Genomic DNA, 25,298 nt, shown 5'->3' on the forward strand with positions numbered 1-25,298 from the left:
TCAAAAAAGGACAAGTTAGAAGTTCTGTCAAGTGTATACCTAACAGCACATTACTATAATACTGTGGATTTGGCAGTGATAACCTTTACATCTTATTATGCTAGAAATAAATACTTTATATCTATACAAATTGCCACAATACACATACAAATCCACAATATCAGATATAACGCACTCCCTCCACCTTTTGCAAACAATGTTACACAAGCAGCAACATGGGTCATTAATAGTCACAAGTCACACTCAGCGGCCCTCAAATGGTATAAAATAAATACAATCATACAATCAAGTAAAATACAACATCATAATATTTTCACTAGCAGATAACTCCCCCCAAAACATGCATTGTCCAAGGTGTCTTTTCATGTCTATATTGGAGAATAAAAATAAAATACACTCCAAAATCACTATTTTGGACAATAATTTTCGTGTGAGAGTACCACCAAACCCCACTGCCAACATTTTTAACTATTTTAATTTGGGTTCAGGGGGACAGATGAATGTCAAAAGGTTGTGCCCCTAAGTTATAGACTAACTTATGTCAATCCTGGATCTACATCTGGTTTAGGAATCATTGTTTTAGTAAAGAATTACAATCAGTAATGGAAACAAGAAGCATTAGATTCCACTGGCAGGACATACATGAAATTATAGCACAGCTACAACAGTCACACCTCCATGTCATACGTCACATACATCACTTACACTTTGAGGGTGACCTTTCTACCAGAGGCCTTATTGATTTGCTCATCCTGCTTGGACTTATCTGTTCTCTGCTTTGCCAGCTATCATGGTTGAAAACACATAATTTGTATCATATGCCAATCTAAAGTGGAATTCAGGGGCCTTTTCATGAGTGTTCAGGGCTCCAGTAGGTGGAATAAGGAATCTTATAATCTGGCCTTCTCCAGAACACAGACTTTGTAAATAGTTTTATAATATTTGCTATACTTAATTTGGGTAGCAGATCACGGGAGTATTCTGTTACACCCTCATATTTTGTTGAAGTACTTGTGCATCAACTGTAACCATAGGATATATGTGGGAAAATATTTCAGCAAAGCACCATGTACGTCATGTAACCCAAATGAAGGCGTTATGCCGAAATGTTTAAGATAATAAACTTTAGGTGTTTGTTTGTCTTTTTATTCATGTAACCCAAATGAAATTTTACATTTTCGTCACAGATTTCTGTGTATGCAATATCCTGAACGTGTTTATACTTACATCATGGGCTTGGTGGGTATATTCCTTCCGGAGTACTGTGTATTTTTCCAAGCCTTTATTCAACTTGACTTCCTCTGCCATTCTCTTCTTGTTTATAACTGAAAATAAGCAGAAAAAATCAGCTTGTGAAATTGTTTACAAAATTTTACCAAAACAAGAGCCATCATAGGACAGCGCGCTCGACTACACCGCCTTGACTTAGAAGTGAATACAATAACGATGTAATATTACAAAGTTTGGTCTCCTTATGTCAAACCTAACTAAAATTATTCGATACATAAGGTGACTTTGATGCTGCCCTTCCACCAGCCCGCCCGAACAATGACGCAAGTCATTCAAATAACTTGATTTCCCATTATGAAAATGTGGTTAAGAATATACAAATATGCTTTTCAAAAGAAATAAAAAAAATAAAAAATTCAAGGGCCATAATTTGTATTTTGGGTTAAAATGGAGTTATGTTTCTTGTTGTAAGATGGTCGTAAATAATTTTGAATTTTATTAAGTGCATTGAATGAACGGTATAGAAGTTTTTTTTATTAAAACCCAACTTGCCATTAACTTTAACCTGCCCTAAATCACTCAAAGGCCATAACTTGTATTAAGGATATGGAGTTATGTAACCTCATTGGGTAATGGTCCTGAACAATTGTGTGAAGTATTAAGTCAATTGAATGAAGGGTATAGAAGTAATTAATAAATATCTCAACCTGCCCTAAAACTTTTACCTAAGTTCCATAATCAATCAGGGGCCACAATTTGTATAAAAGATAATATGGGGTTATCTAACCTCATTATGTGATGCTCTGAACAACTGTGTGAAGTATTAAGTCAATTGAATGAATGGTATTGTTTTAAGTGAAAATCCCAACTTGCCCTAAAACTTTAACCTGCCCTAAAACTTTATTCTAAGTCAATCAGGGGCCATAACTTGTATTAAGGATAATATGGGGTTATGTAACCTCATTGTGTGATGGTCCTGAACAACTGTGTGAAGTATTAAGTCAATTGAACAAAGGGTATAGAAGTTATTAATAAATATCCCAACCTGCCCTAAAACTTTAACCTAAGTTCCATAGTCCATCATGGGCCATAATCTGTGTAAAGAATACTATGGAGTTATCTAACCTCATCATGTGATGGCCCTGAACAACTGTGTGAAGTCAATACTAGTATTAAGTCAATTGAATAAAGGGTATTGGACTTATAAGTGAAAATCCCAACTTGCCCTAAAACTTTAACCGGACGCTGACGCCGGGGCAAGTAGTATAGCCCACCAATTCTTCGAATAGTCGAGTTAAAATTCACACTGTTTCATAAGATACTGTACCACTTAAAACATGTTCTACACAAAGACCGGATAAAGGAAGTCAAGTTTAAAGATATGCATGACAATTTCGATCAGGTTTGTGAAAACATATATTCACCATGACTTACAGAAGATAGCCAGCACATCCATTTCAGCACTCAACATCAGCTATGCATAACAACAGAATAAGTTGTGGTCTAACTGTTTGATAAAATTAAGATGCTACAGAAAACAAAAAAAATGTGTCCACAAAACTAACAGAAACTCATAGTTTGAAATCCATCAATAGACAAACATCTTACAATACCCAAGCTGGTACCTTGAGCTCTTTTCTAAACTGAAAATGACTAGAATCAGTTGTTTACACTGTGAGTATTCACTTTCTCAACCATAATACAAACAAAACCTAGAAAAGATTTTGTTTTACAGCAGTAAGCTGGTGACAATCAAACCCACAACCTCTTGGGTGAGAGGTGGACATTTATACCACTAGACCACTCTCACCCGATAATATCTGTGGTTAAAGCGTACCATTTTCATAGCCTCTGAGCATGTGCTTGACTGCCCGCTGGTTCTTGATGATGTCTCCCTCCGTGCGCTTCATCTCGCGTTCCTCCTGCTTGTGTTGCCACATGTGGTCCTGCACAGGTAACACGGCAATATATTAGAAGGTAAGTCTGATTTATGATGATTTTTAAACCAATTTAGCTATTTTTCCCCAGCAGAAGAAATTTGAAGAACACGAGAATAAAGTCAAATAAAAATGACAGTAGAGGGATAAAAAACATAAATTGAGTCAGTGTAGGTTAAGAAAATTACCATCTGATTATGTCCACCTTAAACAAAACAAAACTCATAATAACTTTCGTTCTCATATTTTGTCATCAGGCTTAAAAGGTGTTTGTCAATAGGAAAGCAATGAGTAGAATTTCAAAACTGTGTTGAACGTTTACAAGACGTTATTAAATAAAATGAAACCGTTTCTTGAAACAGCCTGAAATTATCTGCAGACTTTATTATTTTCCTTTAAAAATACTACTGTTAAAGATCAGAGTTCAACTGAAATATTAAACATTGAGTCAAACCAAAAGCATGTAAGTAAGATTAAAATAAAAAAACAGTTCACATGAATAAAAAGATTATGACAAATTTCAAAAATACATTATGACTACCAGTAGGCTAGTATGTTTTTTGACAGTAGAATTTCTTGATTTATTACATTGTTTTAAAAGAAATATATCAAGTGCCTGTTGGAAGTCAATCAGGTATTTATGATGAATCATTGTCTAATTTTAATCAATGCAGAGTATAATAAGCAACAAAAAGTTCGGACATGGTTATAGTTTAAGGAGCTATATGTTTGAAGAACAATATTATTTTAATGGCACTGGAAAGCTTCAAATTTACTTATAATTGTTCGTATTATGCAAAATATTAAACAGAAAAATTGAGTTCACTATCGCATGACCTCATTTTCAAAATTTGTCTGAGAAATACTAGTGTTTCACAACAAATTGGTATGCTATTTAATTTCATCTATTTGCCAACTGAAAAAGAGCTGAAGAAATAACAGATATCTCTACAGATCAGGAAAAATCTTTAAAAAAAAAACAACTTCAAAAAGTGTCTGAAACCTACACCCCTTCTGATATGCAATAAATCTACACCTAAATAAATAAAAACCTCCAGGTATTTTGCCTACTGTTTCTAACTATGCAACAAAATGACTTATTTGTATATTGAAGATAAATCGGTTCAAAACAATGCCCAAGGTTTCCTATTTGTTAAAACAAGGCACTGTTCACAAACACTCTACAGGTACAAATGTATTGAATGTTACCATTTAACCCAATAAAAACACAATTTCTTAGTACAAAGCCATCAAGCACATGTCTGACATACATCAACAACTTGACAACAAGGTTTGAATACCTGAAACTCTGTCTGTTTTTAAGAAGAACAAACTGATTCAGAATACCATAAAGATTTGAGTAATCATGTGTGTATAAATCTTAAATAGAAGCAAATATCTTAAATAAACACTCATTCAATACTATTTCTTTAAAAGTTATGATTGTATGATTGATCATTGTAACACACTTTTAATACAACCAGATACAATTATCATGCAATATGATAACCCAAATAATGATACACTAGTGTTTCATGCATACATTCTAATAAAACATACTATACTAGTTACATTAAAAAAACTAGAATTGAATGTGCCGATTATTGGGAGCGCAGATCATTTTTCTAGTAAAGGCCACCATAGCCATCACCTTGACCTACTGACCACCAAAACAATAGGGGTCATCTACTGACCATGATCAATATGCATACCAAGTTTGAATAGTCTACAATAAGTCATTCAAACGATTTTGATTGGAAAGGAAAGTGAGACAACGCCGTGGTTGACATGGAGGCTGGACAAAGTTATCCCTATCTGTTTGCCATGCCTCGAAGGCAACACAAACACACTAGCAATATATAAAAAAGGTAAATATTCATTGATTATGTATGAAATAATATATATATTTTAAAAATATCAACAATGAAAGATTAAAAGTATTCAAATATAAGAAAAACTCCAAAATTTCATGCACCATGTTAGCAAAAAAGCATAATTACTGTACCTTCAACTGTTGGATACTTGTCTGAAGAAGATTTCCATATAGTTTTAGTGTCTATTTTGTTTTCAGACATCATCATAAAATCATAATGAAAGATGCGTTGGTGGAATGCTCTTATGACAGATGTATGAGATATTATTAAAGTTGCATCACTAATTCCCATTCTTACAATGTTGATTGTGAGAAATGCATGTCACTTGTTTATGTCAACAATGTATAAAAATATCCATGCACTCCTTTTTACTTCTACAAGATAACAAACATGCACCATAAGATGGAAAAGTGATATACAATAGACAGAATACAATGGTAAAATGGACAAAATCATAACATGATCACCTGAATAAAGTTCTGCAATCTATTGTCTGAAAATAATGTTGCAAGATGCACAAATGAGAAGAGAAGACTGTTGAGCTGGTAACAAGAATATGAATCATTACAAAGTTAGTAAAGCTGCATGAACGTATCGAACATAGAACATGACCATTTTAATTAGAAAGTTGATATTTAGTCTTAGTCAAAAGTACAGACTGAGTGAAGAATGAAAATCATACCAAGTAAGTGCAAGGTAGTGCATGTAGTTACTCGTACTGTTGAGAATCATTCCATATTCATTAATATATTGTGTCTAACCTCTATAATCTTTATCCTTTTGTCATGCTCCTTTTTGTCGCCGTCAATCTGTGTGGACAAACGAACAACGGTCGGCTTGCTGGTTTCACCCTGGGTCTTAAGTTTCTCCCTCTCCTTCTTAACATGGAAGGTGTGGCTGTAGCGTGTCGAGTCAAGAAACCCCTCCGGTCCTACCTTCCGCTCTTGTTCCCTAAAAAGAAACAACCACTTAGGCTGTGAAGTATTTTGTTGAAAACAACAGGGACAGTTCATGGTATGATTCACAACAATAAGACATTAATGAAAAATTTACATAATAAAAAGCTATTATAAAATATTATTTATACTTCATATTAAACCATGCTTTATTTATACAACCTTGGGCTAAATAAGGAAATTGAAACAACGTTCACTATTTTTTTATTTGCAACTTACAGAGAATTTCTGAAATCCAAGCCTAAAGTCAATAAATTATCATTAGCTTTACTAACGCTTTTCGGCTAGATCATTTTCTGTCTATTCCTATTAAACATGAGAGAGTCCCATTAAAGGATATGTTTCAATTTATCAATTACTTATAAAAGGATTACTTGAGAAATGCTGCATATTCCTTGCTGATCTTGTCCCTTTTGTCCTCCTCCATGGGAGCAGGAGCGCTGTCAGGTCGGCGCATTGTGCTGTATCGACTGTGGATCAGCCGGCTCTTCTCAAAAGGCATGTCAGATAGCACCATGTTTACAGGTTATATCTGTCGCAAACAAATTGCTTTGTTACAAAATAACTGTAATGTGTGAATAGGCCACAAGAAACAAAAACAGTGTTGTTGATTACTTTCGAATCTGCAACACTGCCTAGCTGTAGTATTAATGCAAATAAACATTAAGTGGTCAAAGTTGTATTATAATAAAATCAAGGAATTTACGTGGAAAACAGAAAAATCTACATTATGTGATACATTAAATAGTTTTTTCCCAGTAATAGTTTGTCCCAGCATGTAACATATAACAAAACTTCGTCGAATACAAGATAGACTAAAATTTGGAGCAATTAAGATTTCAGCAGGTGCCCCATTTGAATTAGAAAATACAAAAGATGGAAGAAATATTGATGTTAACCCGAAAAAATGTACATTAAAGCTAAGAAAATGTGTAAGGCAATGCGTACTTTGTTTACCTACAGCACTGGTGAATTTAAAGTCATTTTATCATTTAATTTATTAAAATCCCGGAAACGTCGCTAGGGTAAACTTTTGTTAATCTCGAAACCGTTAAACTTTGACATTACCTTTAAGTTAAATTTAATATTTTTCGCTCCTACAAAACTTAGAAATGCATTTTCCATACAAAGGTTTATCAAAAATAAGACAGATTTATCGACTTAATCAATTTTATTTTTACTCTTACATAGAGAGTATAAAGATGGCGTCATTACTATGGAGAAATTAGTGCGCATCATAGAACTACTTTTAGTATTTTCTATGTTAATATAGTCTAAATATTAAACATGATAATAAAATTCCAGTCAGAATAAATTGATCAGACTTAAAAATTGTTTTTTCTTTGTTATTTTCACTGCTATTTTTCACTCACTATAAAGAGTAGAACTATATTTGAACGCAGTAGTTGTTTACATGTGCTGTTCTTCGGCTTACAAAAATGGAGGAAGAAGTTGCCAGTGGTGGTGACAATATTGTTACTGAATTTAACACTTATGAAGAATTTCTAAACTCACAGATAACGTCACTTGATTTATTTTACTTAGAGGTAACGTTTAGTCATATATTTCAATTTCAAACTTACTTATAACATTTTGACATTTATTTTGTTCCTATTAACGTAGGGTCATCAACAATCTTCAGACCACAGGCGTCTGAATCATTGTTTGTCAATAAAATATTGATTAAAACCATTTTGGGTACATAAAATGATATAAACAACACATCTAAAGATATTTAGTGTCTTTGATATACTTTTTTGTATGCAGATATTTAGTGTCTTTGATATACTTTTTTGTATGAAGATATTTAGTGTCTTTGATATACTTTTTTGTATGAAGATATTTAGTGTCTTTGATATACTTTTTTTTCGATGAGGGATCCATACCCTCCCAGTGGAAAAATGCAAATGTAACTCCTATTTACAAGAAGGGCGACAAGTCAAACCCAGCCAACTACAGGCCAATATCCCTTACATGGGTACTTTGCAAAACACTGGAGCATATAGTATCCTCATCAATTTCAAAACACTTTACAAACCTTGGCATTCTGTACAATCTCCAACATGGTTTCCGAGAAAAAAGATCCTGTGTGACACAACTAACAATGCTTGTAAATGACCTTGTAAAATCAGTGAACAACAAACAACAGGTTGACCTGATACTCTTAGATTTTAGCAAAGCCTTTGACAAAGTGAGCCATGAGAAAGTCCTCCTAAAAATGCATAATTATGGCATACGTGGTCAAACATTAAAATGGATTAAGAGCTTTTTAGATAACCGGCTTCAATCTGTGATCCTAAATGGTACAAGCTCAGAGCCAATACCTGTCTCATCAGGAGTCCCGCAGGGGTCTGTGCTCGGGCCCCTGCTCTTCCTTGCATACATAAATGACCTCCCACAAAACATCAAGTCTAAAGTGCGTCTATTTGCAGATGACACAGTAATATACATGTCACTTACCTCAGTCAAACAGTCGTATACCCTACAAAATGATCTTAAGACACTAGAAAAGTGGGAGTTGGACTGGGATATGGAATTCAATCCCTCCAAGTGTCAAGTTATCCACGTCTCAAGAAGGAAACATTCTATCCCCCAGTACAGGAAGATAGATAGATAGACACTAAATATCTTCAGATGTGTTGTTTATCTCATTTTATGTACCCAAAATGGTTTTAATCAACATTTTAGTGACAAGCAATGATTCAGACGCCTGTGCTTCAGACTATGGCCATAGTGCACATACAGTGTAACCCTGGTTTGAGCTGTTGTGCATCTTTACTGGAACATGCACCATGTATAGCGCTGTCACATGAGACTCTCGTTCAATGACACTCACTGAAGACATTTATTTTTGTTTATGCTTACCTAGTTAGGATTCTTGTGCATTTCCCTTTTCCTAAATGAGATCTATCTGTGCATGAAATTTGAACCAAATACCTCAGGGACTTTTCTTTGAGTTATGCGCCGGACCAAAAAATAAGTTTGAAAATAAACAAAATACTGCAGCCATAGTTATGATTCCTGTGCACTGCACTTTTCTTAAATGAGATCTATTTGTATATGAAGTATGAAGTCAATACCTCAAAGATGTGTCTTTAAGTAATGCTCCAGACAAGATTGCCTGGACGCACAGATGCATATTTAATTATAATAAGAATATAAAGGGAAGACATTAATCCAGTCCTAACATGTTATTTATGAATGAAACTTTCACAATATTCAGGTTCAGCATCGTAATTTGTGTATACTAATATTATAACACATTTTCAGTTATAAAACTTCAAAAACATAATTATAATACCAGCTAGATGTTACAAAGTCCATGTTACATTATTGTAGTGGTACAAAGTCTCATTCATTCTTATTTAAAAATATTGTGAAACATTTGTTTAGTCAACTTTATTTGTCTATACTTCCAATTTTGTGTTGTTTTTAAATGCATAAGTATTCATGTTGATTGGTCAGTAAGTAGTCTGGCTTAGTATCAAAAGTGGTATAAATAAAATGCTGAGCAATAAGTTCATATTTTTTTATTTTATTACTTTAAGGATGAAGAGCTGGCAAGGCAGTTGGTGGAACTTGGATATCGTGGTAGCGGGGAAGTCCTCAAGCGAGAGGAGTTTGAGGCGCGGAAGGCAGCAGCTGAAGCCAGCAGGCTTTCCAAAAGGAGTCAACAAAAGTATGACGCATCATGGCAAATAAAGTTATTGTGCCAAGCTTTATTTTGTTTTGTTTTTGCAAGATTTTCTCAAACAAACTGCTATTTAAAGGAATAACCAAAACAGCTTTTCAATCATTTCTAGGGATTATTTTCTGAGAAATATTGAATTGATTGCTAAATGTCTCATTGTGGCATTTCATAATTTTATGTGCTACTGTTCTTGGAAGTGACAACATTTTGTTCTTTGCTTATTGATAAGAAGGCGCCTGTATAATTTTCTTGGTCAATATCAAATGGTCTGACAACAACCATTGAATGTATTACAGGACACTTGCACACACTGGGAAGGACCTAAGAAATCCCTTCCTTAAAGCTCTGGCATCAAAAGAAGAGGCTAACAGGAGCGGGAAAATGACGGTAGTTTTCATCTTAGTTTCAACTCCTTCTGATTTTTAATTTATTAAAAAATATAACAGAAAATAAGGCACACAGTTTCTATTTTCTGGACTTTTTAACAGTTTGATCAACATGTAACTCCTAAATTTTATAATTGACTTAAAAGTGTATGTTTAACATTTCAGACCATTATCTTTATTCGAGACAAAAATGCAAGAGGCCAGGAGATATCAGGATACATAGATTATGCCCACAGGATGAAGACAGAGGATTTCGAACCATATTTTGCGGGCAAGAAAAGATTGCTACCAAGACCATCAGATTTAAGGTACTCTAAAACTAAATACCATTAAAAATGCTAACAGAGACAAAGTTGTTGTTCCGTTAAGAACTATGTTGTTATTGGAAAATTTCAATTCCCTGGAAGAAATATAAAAAAAACTTTTGGTAGAATATACATGTATGTGGGTTCTTTATGTTCTGTTTGTATTAAATTTTTACTGTATAGTGACACATTAAGCTTATTTTCAGCTTTTATAACTGGGAGACACAGACCTCAACATCGAACCCCACCCCAAACTACCAGGTTATTGCTGAAAATGCCTCAGGGCTGCTGTTCAAGAACAAAAGAGACAGAAAAATTATAAATGTGGACCCGAAGGTAAACTACCGGTACTTCAGACTGACATGTACAACTAGTGTATCAGAATGTTACATTATGGATTTAGATTAACAATACATTTTATGATTTTGAAGTAAGTGCATTGGTATTTAGAATTGTTCAATTTGTTCATACATTTAGTTGAAGAGTGTTTTTGAAATTTAAAGATGGAAATACATACATCTTAATTTTTGATACAAACTATCATTTGCGAATTTTAACAGGGAAGTTTGTTTCATTAATCAAAATGTATATATCAATGATTTCAGATTGCGAGTCCAGGTGACAATTCTACAAGGACTGTGATAACATTTGATGAGGAGGATGAAGCCCCTAAATACACACAAGTCGTTATTTACGATCACATCACTCGCAGAAAAACATAAACACTTTTTGCCTTTTTATACTGTTATAAGACTCTTTATAACTCTTTATTTTATTGTTTAAATATTCCATGAATCATTGTTATGATAATTTGTGATATTATAAATGTTGTTCATTGGCATATCAAAAAAATGATACTTTTACAAATCTTGTTTTTTTTATTTATAACAAAGATTATGAAAAACATAAGACAATTTAAATTATTAACTCTTTGTAAGTCTGTTCAAAAACAAAATGAAACCCTTTTCGGAATGTTGATTCCTACAGTTTTAAAAGCAAATTTATTATCTTATACTTCATAATAAGATTTTATCTACATCAAGAAGTTAAATTACTTTTACCTTTATGGTTTTGAACAGAACCAGTAACAAGAGGTGATACTTGTTGATGTGAACTAGAAATTATTTCATGGCATGCTTAATTTGAGAAGTATTTAAGTATTATTCAGAAGAAGTACACAATGGAAATAATGACTTCTGTGACTTGATAAGATCAGTGATTGTAAATTCAATCTCAAAATAATTCCATTTATCTTTGTAACTTATCAAATTATGACAACAATCACTTATATCGTGTTATAGATTCCTTATACATGACTTATATCGCTGATCGATTTAAGTGTTTTCAATGAAAAAATTCTCCATATGACGACCTATTTCCATCACTGTCACAATCATGAAACTTCTCTGAGAGAGATTGTTCTTAAATCTTGAATGAAAATGTTGGAAAATTGATGGCTATACATTCAGATTCTAGTGATGTCAAACTTGTAAAAAAAACAAACAAAGTTTGACCAATGACTCGGCAATGAGTGACCTTGACCCACATAATTATGTGGGGTTTTGCATGAGACACACAGTCTTTATATTGTGTACATTTGTTATTTTCAAATCCCCCAATGCATGGCCAAGCTACAGCTAGAGATTTTTATCAATTACCCTCGAGTGTGACATTGACCTTTGACTTTGACAAGCTTTGACCTTGCACCTGACACACAATATTTTCATTAAGAAACCACACATACACTGAGCCGCCATTTTGACAACTATGTCAAGCTCACTAGACCATCATTATTGTTAACCTCCACAACAATAATGGTTGAATATAAAAACCTTTAATTACAGGTTATATCACACCTTTTGGTGAATATTAGTGTATTCATTCAGCGGTTTCATCATTCGTTTTATGTACATTGGTTGTGGTATCATTGACATCCATTTTTCAGTGACATGTCATAACTCTGGTGTTACATTCATATGTCATCTTATATCGTACTTACAGACATTCCATTGTGTGTTAAGCAGCCCATGCTGATAGATAAAACTGTCAATTTTAACACAACCTTTATTTGCAACAAAACGCACAATCATTTTACTAAATATTTTTTTTCCATTTTTACTCTGACGGCCATTCCGTAGAAGGATACTATTGACAATTTGTCAGTAAATGTTTGGCTGTATAATTCTGTCAATATACTCATCATATCTTCAATATGGCCCGCCCACATTCAATAGTATTGCCATAAGCCTTTATTAATGATATTACTGTTGATCATGGATTTGGCCCTTATGACATGTTATCAGTTTCTATTTTCAAATGAATACACAACGCAATGATTTTCCTATGTTTATTTCATTGGCATCCCACATTATATGCTGATGATAAATGTACACCGACAAAAAGTAATGAAACCACTAACATACAGTAACCATGCTATTCTTTCACATAAATAAATTAATGAAGCAATAACTGTTGCATAAACAAACATAAATAATGTAGTATAGGGCAAGGAGTATTCCATTAAAATAACAGCAAAATACACTTACATTTCAGACAACCAAGCTGGATTTTGAAGAACAAAGATTATCACAGATTGCACATAAAGAAACCACTATTCCATGTTTACATGATATGACCACAGTATTTAATACTGGTGCATTGAGAGCATTAACAACATATACAACAACTGACAGAACTGTGAAATGAAGAATGACTGATCCTTGTTGGAATGTTCACGGTACCACAGGACTTTATGTGCAGCGTCAAAGACATGCATCGTAGCTCATATATTTGTCTTGTTCCCCAAAATAAGTAATCAACCCTGCATATATACATACATACTTTGATAAGTTTTACACGTAGTCTATTCTTGGTTTGGAATTTGGTTTCATCCTAGATCAAAGGCAAAGCAAGGCTTATGATTACAACTGTATACCCAAGAAACCATAATCAATTGTACACATCAATATGTATTGATTTGTTTTAAAACACTTGTAGCTATTACGGTATTTCCTAACTTAAGTATAACTGGGATACAGGATAGACCACGCCAGCATGGTGAGTGAGTGGCCCCACAGGGGCAGAATGTAGGTCACATGACAAGACATGGTCATCAGGTATCACAACAGGATGTATTACACATGCCGACATTATATAATTCACATGACAGAATAATGATTCACATGTCATTTGGCTTCCTGAAGGTCACACGATACACAATCAGTCGGACAGAAGGTAGATGGCCCACACTGAGTGAACCCATTGGAGCGTCCCTGTCACGACTGGCTCAACAAGTGATTGATCTGGAAAGAAGAATCAGAATGAACTGGCCTTCAAATTATACACTTACATTAGAAACCAGCAGCATCATCTGACAGAAGTATTCATGCAATGTATCAAGTATGACAACAGACAGAAAAGACCAATTCTAAACATTTAGTTTTGAGCATGAGGTAGTATTAGTGAGTCAGGCCTGCCCAAAGCAGGGTAAGGGTTTTAGAACCCTGTTGAAGTCGTTTTCAAAAACAATTATATCTACTTCAAGGTCATTCTTGCTGTTTCTTAATAGGAAAAACAAGAGCTGTCACAGTATGTGACGAATGCCCCCGAATGTGAAATTGACCTATGAACAAGGTCAGTACATGAAAAGTTGATCTTGCCTTTACGTGTCAAATACATATGGCAAGTTATTTTAAATTGCCTCTAAACATAAAAAATACCACCCATACTTGACAACCTACACTGTTATGTCCTTATAAGCAGCATTCCATTGTGAATAAACACTTAGTGTGACCTTGAACTTAGAGGTAGGGACATGGGTCTTGCACACTACACGTAAAGGTTGGTATGTCTGACACAAGTGGCAAGTCATTTTTAAATCTGTCCATACAAGAGAAAGTTACAGCCCGGACACTACAACCTATACTTTATGTCCTTATATATGCAGCATTCCATTGTGAATAAACACCTAAGTGTGACCTTGACCCTAGAGGTAGGGACACGGGTCTTGCATGTGACACGTCGTCTTGGTATGTGGAATAAATGTGGCAAATTATTTTAAAATCTGTCCATACAAGGGAAAGTTACAGCCCGGACACGACAACTTATACTCTTTGTCCTTATATGCAGCACTCCGTTGTGAATAAACACCTAAGTGTGACCTTGACATTAGAGGTAGGGACACGGGTCTTGCACCCGACACGTCGTCTTGGTATGTGGAACACATGTGGCAAGTTATTTTAAAATCTGTCCATACAAGGGAAAGTTACAGCCCAAACACAACAACCTATCCTCTATGTTTTTATATGCAGCACTCCATTGTGAATAAACACCTTAGTGTGACCTTGACCTTAGAGGTAGGGACACAGGTCTTGCACGCGACACATCGTCTTGGTATGTGGAACACGTGGCAAGTTATTTTAAAATCTGTCCATACAAGGAAAAATTTCAGCCCGGACACGACAACCTACACTCTATGTCCTTATATGCAGCACTCCGTTGTGAATAAATACTAAGTGTGACCTTGACCTTAGAGGTAGGGACACGTGTCTTGCACGCGACACATCGTCTTGGTATGTGGAACACATTTGGAAGTTATTTTTTAATTATGTCCTTACAAGGGAAAGTTACAGCCCGGACACGACAACTTATACTCTTTGTCCATATATGCAGCACTCCGTTGTGAATAAACACCTAAGTGTGACCTTGAAATTAGAGGTAGGGACACGGGTCTTGCACGCGACACGTTGTCTTGGTATGTGGAACACATGTGGCAAGTTATTTTAAAATCTGTCCATACAAGGGAAAGTTACAGCCCAGACACAACAACCTATCCTCTATGTCTTTATATGCAGCACTCCATTGTGAATAAACACCTAAGTGTGACCTTGACCTTAAAGGTAGGGACACGGGTCTTGCACGCGACACATCGTCTTGGTATGTGGTACACATTTGGAAGTTATTTTTAAATTATGTCCTTACAAGGGAAAGTTACAGCCCGGACACGACAACTTATACTCTATGTCCTTATATGCAACACTCCATTGTGAATAAACACTAAGTGTGACCTTGACCTTAGAAGTAAGGACATGGGTCTTGCACGCAACACGTCATCTTGGTATGTGGAACACATGTGGCAAGTTATTTTAAAATCTGTCCATACAAGGGAAAGTTACAGCCCGGACACGACAACCTATACTCTATGTTCTTTATGCAGCACTCCATTGTGAATAAATACTAAGTGTGACCTTGACCTTAGAGGTAGGGACACGGGTCTTGCACGTGACACGTCGTCTTGGTATGTGGAACACATGTGGCAAATTATTTTAAAATCTGTCCATACAAGGGAAAGTTACAGCCCGGACACGACAACCTATACTCTATGTCCTTATATGCAGCACTCCATTGTGAATAAACACCTAAGTGTGACCTTGACCTTAGAGGTAGGGACACGGGTCTTGCACGCGACACGTCGTCTTGGTATGTGGAACACATGTGGCAAGTTATTTTAAAATCTGTCCATGCAAGGGAAAGTTACAGCCCGGACACGAGTTATTGAGCCGGACACACAGACAGACGGAAGGACGGATGGACAGACGGACAGTGCGATTTTAATATGCCCACCTTCAGGGGCATAAAAATCTATAAAAATGTAAGGCAATGAGAAAATGAAAGAAAATCTCTCAATTTCTCAACTAAAACATCCCTGAACTATGTCTCTTCAGCATTTTTTTTACAATGCTACAAAAATATATACATTTACACATCTTTAATCCGGAATTGTTGGGACCCAGATAAAAATTTAAAAATAAAAATATTTCAGATTAACAATTTTTAGAAACTTACAGCATCTACAAATTACAATTTTTTTTTATTGAAACAACATTATACATTACACTTTAAAATTTCTAAAACCAACAAAAAATGTCCATTCGATTTCCATGTTTTTGTTGATTTCTGTTGTTGTGTTTTAATTATTAGCGTGTTTATATTTGTTATCATACTTATTGCACAATGTTATTCTCTAAGAAGCGCTAATTGTACTTCATTATCACCTCAAGCAGATGCCGAAGTGCTATCAAAGTATGGTGTGAAAAACTATGCGATAATTGTGTTTGAAATAAGGATTGATAAATAGGTGTGAAATACCGTAATTTTAACTTCGAAATAGCGATTAATTCGGAATAGTGATTATGGATTATTAATGAGAAATTTAGTTAAACAAAGAAAGAATAAAATAGGGACCGAAAAATATTTTCGAAATAGCAATTATTTCGGATAAGCGGTGTTCGGAATAGCAATGTTTAAATGTATATCAAACCTACTATTGACATTACCATAAACTTCTCTGACACAACACAAATGGCCCCTGCACGTACCTGAGCCTTGTACATGTCCTTGACGTCTTGCAGGTCCATCTTGAGCTCATCAGCCTCCTCAACCTTCTCTCCATACATCTGCAGAAGGGCATTGTAACGACCATCCAGCTCCTACATGAAAATACAGATTTTCTACTTATAGTAATGATACTGGATAAAATTGAAATGCACCTATTAAATTAAAACATGACACTGGAAAGGATATTAAGAACATTAAGAACAAATTGAGCTTTTAAAAGGGGACAGCCAATTGGAAAGCAGGACAAATTCACATACATTGTACATGTTTTTGGAATATAAATGAGTATAACCATTTTGTATTTAGTTTTTCAAATGCTGCCTAACTGTGCAAGAGACTCGGAATGTTCAATAGTCTCATTTGATGACTCGATATGCAGTCAGAAATTAGACATTGCAAATCAGCCTCCCTCTCCTGTACATGATTGTACCTTATACTGTGTTTCTAGGAGCGGGAAGTCCTTAAGCTTTTCCTCAAGTTCGTCGTTCTGGTTGCTCAGGTCGACCAGCTCCTTGGCCATTGATTCTCTGGTACGCTCTAGGCTTCGGATCTCACTCTGGGTGGGTAATAACACATTGGTAAAAATGCAATTATTGTTGTTTACTTGGTAATAACCCTTATTTGTGGTTAATGCAAACATCTCAGCTTGATCAATAGAATGTATGTGGAAACTTGTACATTTCAATTTTCCCTAGTTTAGTTTAGTATATTCAGAAAATGCCATACAAACATTTTAACCAACTGTTTGTTTAATGGGTGTTTCATTTGCTAAATAATTGCGATTTCAATCTTAAACGAATGTTTTATTGATGTGGGTACATGATGTTAACAGTACTTTCACACTTTTAAAAAATACACTCACAAGGTAAAGTAGAAGAATCCATTCATGGAATAGTTAATTTGTAATAGAGGCAGGTGCTCAGAATCCTAGGAAAACCGGTGAAAATTGAATTCCATGTGCATGTCTTTTACATCTTTTCATTGGTTAAACAGTTAATAATTATACACCTACAGTACAGGTTGACTTCTCCACTGTGTCTCAGTGCCTTATACAGGGACTGCTTGTTCCAGTTGATATAAACACTACCACCTACCTGTAGATGGGCTATCTCTCCATCACGTAGTTTAAGCTGAGACTGGAGGTTTTCTAGGAGGTTAGCTGCCCCGCTCTGTCTCAGTGCCTCGTACAGCGACTGCTTGTTCCCGTTAGGAGAGGACAGCACAAAACTCCGGTCCAGCTCCTCCTTCAAGGCACAAACATGCAATTTCAGTGGATTTATACATTTCATGTTCTATGTATAATAATAAACTGAAATGCAACAAGCAAAAATAGGGTAACTTATTACATTATTACCTATGTAGATAACCCGTCAATAACTTGCTGAAAGACTGGTCAATAGTGTGACAGCTTGTTAATAGTTTTGTTTGATGTTCTGCATGTTCTTTTATTTTGCTATGTTTAGTAATGCATTTATTGGAGAAAAATAAACACTAATTATATTGAATTTATAATGGAATTTACCGTTCAACTTTTACACATTTCATTCTTTACGTTTAAAATATGACAGCATTGGCGCTGCGATTGTACTTGTCATTGTATTTGCCATGAATTTGTAGTCACAAGAAACTATGATGTCATATTTCCGCTAATCATCATACATATACACATAATTGAATGGCTTGCCGGTCAAAAGTCAAAACTATTCCCAAGGTCGGGGAATGACCAGTAAACTATTGCCCAAGGCCAAAAAGCAGGATGCAATAGTTCACTTGATTGTACCGCGACGGAGGGCATATAATTTTGACTTCTGAGAGACAAGCCTTTCAATAAGTGATATATTACCTGTTATTAGAAACAAATTTAAAAACTTGAATGAAGTATTCAAAATATTAATAATAATTGTGACATAAAAATGCCATGGTGTGGTTTAAAGTGAACCGGGCACTGGCAGTTGATAATCTATAATATATTTCAGGGATTCCCTTGTTACTGTAAACAAAACCTGTTATGCAGATGGCAATAGATTCTTCCAATTTTTTTTAAAAAACAAACATTCATATGATGCCAAAATCTATCAATTTGAATAATAAACTATGATAAGAATTATACCTGCTGTTGAGGTTTACATTTATGTAACTAGTATGCAATTACTTGAAACTTTGTAAATATTTCATAGCTTCTGTCAGTCATACAACTTTCATTTTTTTATGAAACATTTATATTATAAAATGTAAGAAATGCAGAATGAAAAATTTGCTCATTAAGGATTGATGTACAAAATTCAACACAGATTACTGAACTCAATCATGTCACAAGTTTACACTATAGGCCTATAACTAATGAGCCAACATTTAATATTGCTGGTAGGTATACCTGTGTGATGGCTGAGAAGTGTTCTCCATGGAGACTGCCCATCATGCTCTCCTGTCTGGATACGGAGACAGGTGATGGCGTACCACGCACAGGGGTGCCCCGGGTACGGATTATCTGCAACTCACGCTCCTTAAGAGGGAATAGAAACACTTTTTAACAGTTTACAAACAAGTGTTTGCAAAGCTTTCAAACAGATAAGACAAGTACAATTCAATCAGATCTCATAATAATCAAAAGGTTTCTTCAGTTCAAATGAGGGGTCCCTCTTTAAAGTTGAAGAAAAAAGCAACTAAAATTATGTTTGATATGAATGTCACAAGATAATTTATAAATTGAAGAATTGTACTTGTCTTATAGTCGAGAAAATACTGTTTGTCGGCTGCAGATCAAACAGTACAATTAGTGACGTCACAGCACGAGCTGTGTAAAGATCAAAGATGCACTGCAATGGTTTGTATTTAAATAGGTCAAATACCGTATGAACCCACTTAAATCCCAAAATTGCATCTAAGCTGGTTCAAACATACCATACCATCGGAAAATAAAAATCAATAATCCCAAGCAAATGAACAAATTTAGTTGATATTTGACTGTTAAGCTTGAACATTATCACATACTTGGAGAATTTCAAGTGCTGGATTTGCTTTAAAAATCTACCCCGTCTTATAAACGAGTCAAGACAAAAACACCAGATTTCATGAGCAAAGTAGGGGGGTCGTCTTATAAGCGGATCGCCTTATAGTCGGGAAAATACGGTATGTATGATTTTAATAAACTTTCATCAACCTCTGTTTAAACTGTTCAACCCCGGCCCTTCTTTCTATACCCCTTTTAATCGCATGTACCCAAGCCCCAAACACTACCAGAAAAGCCATCTGACTGTACCCAGCATGTCCTTGACCTGGTCATGAAGCAGAGTCATCCGTTTAACCTGCTCAACCTGGCTCTTCTATACACCTTTTATTCCCAAATACACTACCCAACAATCCCTCAAACTGTACCCACCATGTCCATGACCTGGTCATGAAGCAGAGTCATCCATTTAACTGTTCAACCCGGCTTCTATACCCCTTTTATTGGCATTTACCCAACTCCCATGCACTACCCCACAGTCCCTTCAACTGTACCCACCATGTCCTTGACCTGGTCCTGTAGCAGTGACATCTTCCTCTTCTCCTGTTCAACCCGGCCTTTCTCCACGTCTAGTTGAGACTCCAGTAGAACCTTGGACTTGCGTAATTCTTGCAGCTCCTCTCCGGTCTGCTGACGTAACAGTTCCATCTGAGCAGCCTCCCTGCAATGAGTGTTCAATGGTGTTTTCTGTATGCTTTGCAGAGATAAAGGGCTTAATAAAAACACCAGACAATGAAAGTTGGTGTGTACCAAAATGGGCAAGTACTTTTATGGACAACACCTTTAAAATACTATTATAACTTACATAAGTACACAAAGGGAATCTAATACTGTCATTCACAAGGGGAATTTTTAACTGCCAGAGATTAATTTCAAAACCAATATCATTATTGTAACCACCAAACAAATATCTGTCATACTGGTGTTTGGTATCCTCGGCCATATCAACCTTGGTCTTCAACATCTCTAGCTGCATGGTGAGCTGTGTTTTCTCCTGCCTTAACCTTGAGTTCTGGGCCTCCAAGGTCGCGATCTTCGACCCGATGTCGAGAAGCTGCTCATTGGCTGTCCGCTCCTTCTCCATCGCAACTGCTAGCTGCGTCTGGGTGTCAGCTGAAATTAACAGGTTTTCAATTGTTGTTGTTTCTTTATAATAATACACATGCATAAACTGTACGTAAATATATATTTTTTTAAAACATTAAAACTGTCATTTTTAAGGGGAAATTACCAGTAAGCCTCTATAAATTTCAACACTATCTTAAGGAAACTGTGAAACTAACCGTTATTGTTCATAAGAGATAATGTTATCATCAAACTGGCACCACTTTATACAGCTATCTATTACTCAACCAAGATGGTAACGTACACAGCCTGTCAGTCAGGTTTTTCTCCACCCTCTCATAGGTGGCAGACTGGGCATTGTATGTTGACTGTAAGTTCTCTATCTGACGCAGCAGGGGACGGGTCGCTGTAAAACAAGGCTGCATGAATTCAATGCTTGAAAGAATATCCATAAATCAACGTACATGAGTAATTGCAAAGACATTGGACAAATGGATTAAACACAATCTACTGTGATTTTTACACTTAATAAAAAAGCATTTTACATGGGAGAATAAAACATTTACATTGGGTTGAAGAATGTAAGTATACAATCATGAAGGCTTACCCTGGGAGACACCTTGAGTAAGTTCCTGTGTCCTGGCTTCATCATCTTGAAGTCGCTACAATAAGTGATTTAGAAAGGTTGCAATACGCTACTTGTACAGGTATGGGTAAACTACTTTCTGTGCTATACATCATCCAGCTATGTATACATTTTACAAGTTTAGATTTGGTCATACCATAAAAAAGTGACTTATGTGAGTATCAACAAGGCTGAAGGTACAAGTCTAAATTGAAATTTCACTATTTTTAAACTGAGCTACTATTTGTACAGGTACCCTTATCTACACATACTTTACACTCAAATGTCGCTGTTAAATATATTTAATTGAAATTTAGTTAGGAAAATTGATAACATGTGTCTCAAGTTTTCTATGGGAACTTTAATTTCAATGTAATTAGCTATCCAACAAATTGTCTTATAGTCCATCTAAGGGTGTTTATCTAAGGGTTAATAGTAGGGATGCAAACAAATGGCAAAATTGATATTCGAATATTCCGTAATTCTTTTATTACTATTATAATGTTCGCTAAAGTTATAGCCGCATAGGGCATTTAAGTTCTACTTTGTCGTAACAGAGTTGTAGGCAAAATATGTATTCAACAACAAAACATCGAATATTCGAATACCGATTTTGACATTCGAATACCAAACGTCTGATCGAATATTTGAATATTTGAATATTCGTTTGCATCCCTAGTTAATAGTGAACAAAATCAATCTATTTAATTATCCAACTGTGTACTATCTCATGTGTTTATTTAAAAATTATAATCCTTCTATTGTTCATGAAGCTCCAATTTCTTGAAATTCCAAGCGCAAGTAGCTTTATACTTCATCGGGCCAAATTTATTTCTACCCGGTAAATCTTGATATTATTAAAAAAGTATTAGTTTATCTTGCCTGGTATCATAAAGATAATTTCCTTTTAAATTCCAAAAACTCTTAAGAATGTTAACCCTTTAGCACATAGACAAGTGGCCAGATTACACCTCCCAGTCAATAGCCATCTTACTGATAAGCAGTCCTTATCTGCATAGGTACTTTTCTGGATATTTGAAAATGAGAAAATGAATACAGCAGTATGACCTTAAAATCAATGTTACTCCAAATAATTGTGTCCAAATCTTTTTTATGTGAATTCATTTTTTATAGATAATTAAATTATCTAATAAATGGTGTCAATGATGAAATATTAAATTATTTTATTTCAGCTGTGAATGTATTTTCAAGATGGATTTGTAACATTTCTTTGAAATGTCATAATTGCATTAAATCAAAGGGTAATAAAATGCTGGGATCGATCTAATTTTTATTACCCCTATCATAAAAAGACCCATCTGGATTAAAAAGCCGACAATTTATGTTCTTGTGTATTAATACACAGAAATATGTCAGGAATATCCGGTGTCATCCAGCTGAGAGATCCAGTCCAAGGTGTCTGTTTAACTTTATTACCCCCTCATAAAATTGTTTAAAAAAAAGAAAGCCGATAAATGATTTTCCGGTATGAATAAAAAGATCTAGATCAAACAAAACGCTTGCACATGACCTATTTTACAGCCAAAACTATGATGGACATTATATAAGCTTCACAGAAAATTTACCCATCATTTTCTCATTTACTAATTGTTTCTTTTGTTTGTAAACAAAATATTACCTTTAAGTAAATATAATCTCAATTGATTTTAATGGTAAACTGAACTGACGTAATATATTTAATGATTTACGCATCAATGAATTTGGGGGAAATTCCATACAGTGCTTAGCTCGTGGTCTTATTACGTCACAATGGGATATCACACCTGCGATTGGGAGTATAAACACCTTCTCAATTTAGCAGACGATATTTTCAAGGGAAAATCAATACACAAAAGGTTAAACTTTAATTTTATAAACATCCGGGATATTGTTTACAAAAAGAAAGATGCAAAATTGAAATATTGAAATGACCCTATTGAAATATGCGGGCCATGCGTTTACATCCAGTAATGGATACGGTCGGCCAAATGCGTATACATCTGGTAATGAGCTATGTCGGCCTATCTCGTATACATGCGCTAAAGGGTTAACATTACAAAAATCATACAGAATAACTTTTGTAAGCTTAGCTTAATTATGTTATAATGGGTTTTAAGAAATTGGTGCCAAAACAAGTAATTTAATACCGACGTTTGGTTAAAAGAGTGTGCTCATGCCCATTCATTATCTAGTATAGTGAGACATATAAGCACAGATCCCCTATACCTGTTGCAGATCACCTATCTCCTGTTTGAGCAGCTCTTCCCGTCGATTGCTTTCCTTCTCCATCCGAGCTAGGCTTAAACGGTGATCGTCTATCTGAAAAAAGTACAACAATATCTGGTCAGGTCATGTATGAGGGCCAATTAAAAAATATATAGAGTTTCTCTTTAAATTATCAAGATTTTGATGTCTTCTCATATTATTTGATAAGAATATAAACCAAGGTATTCTTTGAAGTCATTGCAAAAACAATTGACAAAATTCATTGATTTTTTGATGTTTTGATGATTGCTTTTAACAATAGAATGATAAAATGGAGCACACTATTAAATAAGTCATTGTTTGTGAATATTTAATGATTAAGTATATAATATGTTGTACAGTGTTTCTAATTTCTGTCTCTTAATGCACTGATGCTTTTTTGCTGAAAGGTAAGAATAATACCGATATAAAAATCTGAATCAAGCTTTCTAAGAATCAAGCTTTCATTACAGAGGTGAGTTAGTTTAAACATATTTATTCAGTTCAATATACACAAGAAATCAATACACAATGTACGAATGTATAATATAAAATGATTCTGAGCGGATTGGAAGACAAGCATTTAAAATGCTTATATAAGTTCCTTTCCGTGTTGAAGTTTACATGTTCTAGATTTTAATGAAATTCAGTAATATATCTGATAAGGATGTGGACTAGAATGTGTCGCAAATCTACAAAAGCATGCTTTGTAGCAGAAACGTAGTGAGTAAAGTGGATGACATTAAAATACAAACAGAAGAACAATTTTCTGTATTGTTCATAAAAATGTCATTTCTGTATTGTTCAAAACTGCTATAACCTTACATAATGGTGGAGACATACCATTATATTTGCACTTGATGTTTAAAACTTTAAATTGAAAGCTGTCATGGACAATTCCTGTTTTTTTATAACAGGAAAATGACACCCCAAAGTGCAAATTAAAAAACATGAAAACCGAGGTTATCTCATTCGCCTACATTCAGTAAAATTACAACAAACTTTTCACTTTAGCCCCCTTTTATTTCCTGGTTTAGCCATTTGTCATTCTGGTGCAATGTGATTTGAATGTCTGGTAGTACAGGAGTACACCTAGTTCCAGCCCTGTCAAAATGGGCACTATGTACCCTACCTGCAGGTTGAGTGTGTCTATTTCCCACTTGTGTTGTTGCTGCTGTTTCTCCAGAGCAAACTTCAATTCCTCCCGCACATGCATCTCGGCACTGAGGGCCGCATCATGGGCCTTACTGTCTAGGGCCGCACTGGTCCGGTGTAGCTCTGCCATCTCCCTGCAATGTAAGGTGTACATGTCAGAACGTAAGTAAGTGCATCACAGCACTGAGGGCAGACTCTTGGGCATACCTGTCCAGAGCCACACTGGTTCGTAACTCGGCCATCACTCTGATATTTAATATTGATTTCAAAATGACTTCGAACTATATTCAATACTATCAATCAACTACTATTCAGATTTAAAAATTATATAGTTGTTCCTTTCTATTTTGTATCATTTATGACAGTATATATTTATAGCTTTTATCTTTGATTTTTAAAGAAAACATGTAATGAGAGTCCTTGCTGC

General features: G+C 35.0%; 3 protein-coding genes across 9 annotated transcripts in view; 1 reads left to right on the forward strand and 2 right to left on the reverse strand.

Moving 5' to 3' along the window:
- LOC128225200 (myosin-J heavy chain-like) overlaps positions 1-7,038 on the reverse strand; it is a 33,740-nt gene extending 26,702 nt beyond the window's left edge. Inside the window, exons 1-8 of one of the 6 annotated variants that reach the window (XM_052935267.1) lie at positions 6,946-7,038; positions 6,372-6,529; positions 5,803-5,992; positions 5,173-5,193; positions 4,469-4,480; positions 3,068-3,176; positions 1,228-1,325; positions 706-785 (exon numbers count right to left, since the gene is read on the reverse strand). In XM_052935267.1, the coding sequence (XP_052791227.1) occupies positions 706-785; positions 1,228-1,325; positions 3,068-3,176; positions 4,469-4,480; positions 5,173-5,193; positions 5,803-5,992; positions 6,372-6,514 (653 nt within the window). In that variant the 5' untranslated portion in view covers positions 6,515-6,529; positions 6,946-7,038. The remainder of the gene's footprint in view (positions 1-705; positions 786-1,227; positions 1,326-3,067; positions 3,177-4,468; positions 4,481-5,172; positions 5,194-5,802; positions 5,993-6,371; positions 6,530-6,945) is intronic. The other 5 variants (XM_052935268.1, XM_052935270.1, XM_052935269.1 and 2 more) reach the window with 5 other exon arrangements.
- Positions 7,039-7,386: 348 nt separating this feature from the next.
- On the forward strand, positions 7,387-11,254 carry LOC128222747 (cilia- and flagella-associated protein 299-like). The gene is made up of 6 exons (XM_052931861.1): positions 7,387-7,544; positions 9,546-9,676; positions 9,985-10,075; positions 10,240-10,382; positions 10,586-10,715; positions 10,985-11,254. Exons 1-6 carry the CDS (start codon positions 7,437-7,439, stop codon positions 11,099-11,101), a joined length of 720 nt encoding a protein of 239 aa, XP_052787821.1. The 5' UTR covers positions 7,387-7,436; the 3' UTR covers positions 11,102-11,254.
- A 1,457-nt stretch (positions 11,255-12,711) lies between these two features.
- Positions 12,712-25,298, reverse strand: part of LOC128218278 (TATA element modulatory factor-like) — a 30,359-nt gene continuing 17,772 nt past the window's right edge. For both annotated transcript variants that reach the window (XM_052925923.1, XM_052925914.1), the window contains 11 exons: positions 24,849-25,005; positions 23,699-23,791; positions 21,455-21,509; positions 21,152-21,253; positions 20,703-20,895; positions 20,281-20,443; positions 19,150-19,278; positions 17,870-18,019; positions 17,206-17,331; positions 16,757-16,867; positions 12,712-13,681 (listed from right to left, as the gene is read on the reverse strand). In XM_052925923.1, coding sequence (XP_052781883.1) covers positions 13,655-13,681; positions 16,757-16,867; positions 17,206-17,331; positions 17,870-18,019; positions 19,150-19,278; positions 20,281-20,443; positions 20,703-20,895; positions 21,152-21,253; positions 21,455-21,509; positions 23,699-23,791; positions 24,849-25,005 — 1,306 coding nt within the window. In that variant the 3' untranslated portion in view covers positions 12,712-13,654. The remainder of the gene's footprint in view (positions 13,682-16,756; positions 16,868-17,205; positions 17,332-17,869; positions 18,020-19,149; positions 19,279-20,280; positions 20,444-20,702; positions 20,896-21,151; positions 21,254-21,454; positions 21,510-23,698; positions 23,792-24,848; positions 25,006-25,298) is intronic.

Source organism: Mya arenaria, chromosome 2, assembly GCF_026914265.1.
Source record: "Mya arenaria isolate MELC-2E11 chromosome 2, ASM2691426v1".
In the NCBI taxonomy this organism is placed as follows: domain Eukaryota; kingdom Metazoa; phylum Mollusca; class Bivalvia; order Myida; family Myidae; genus Mya; species Mya arenaria.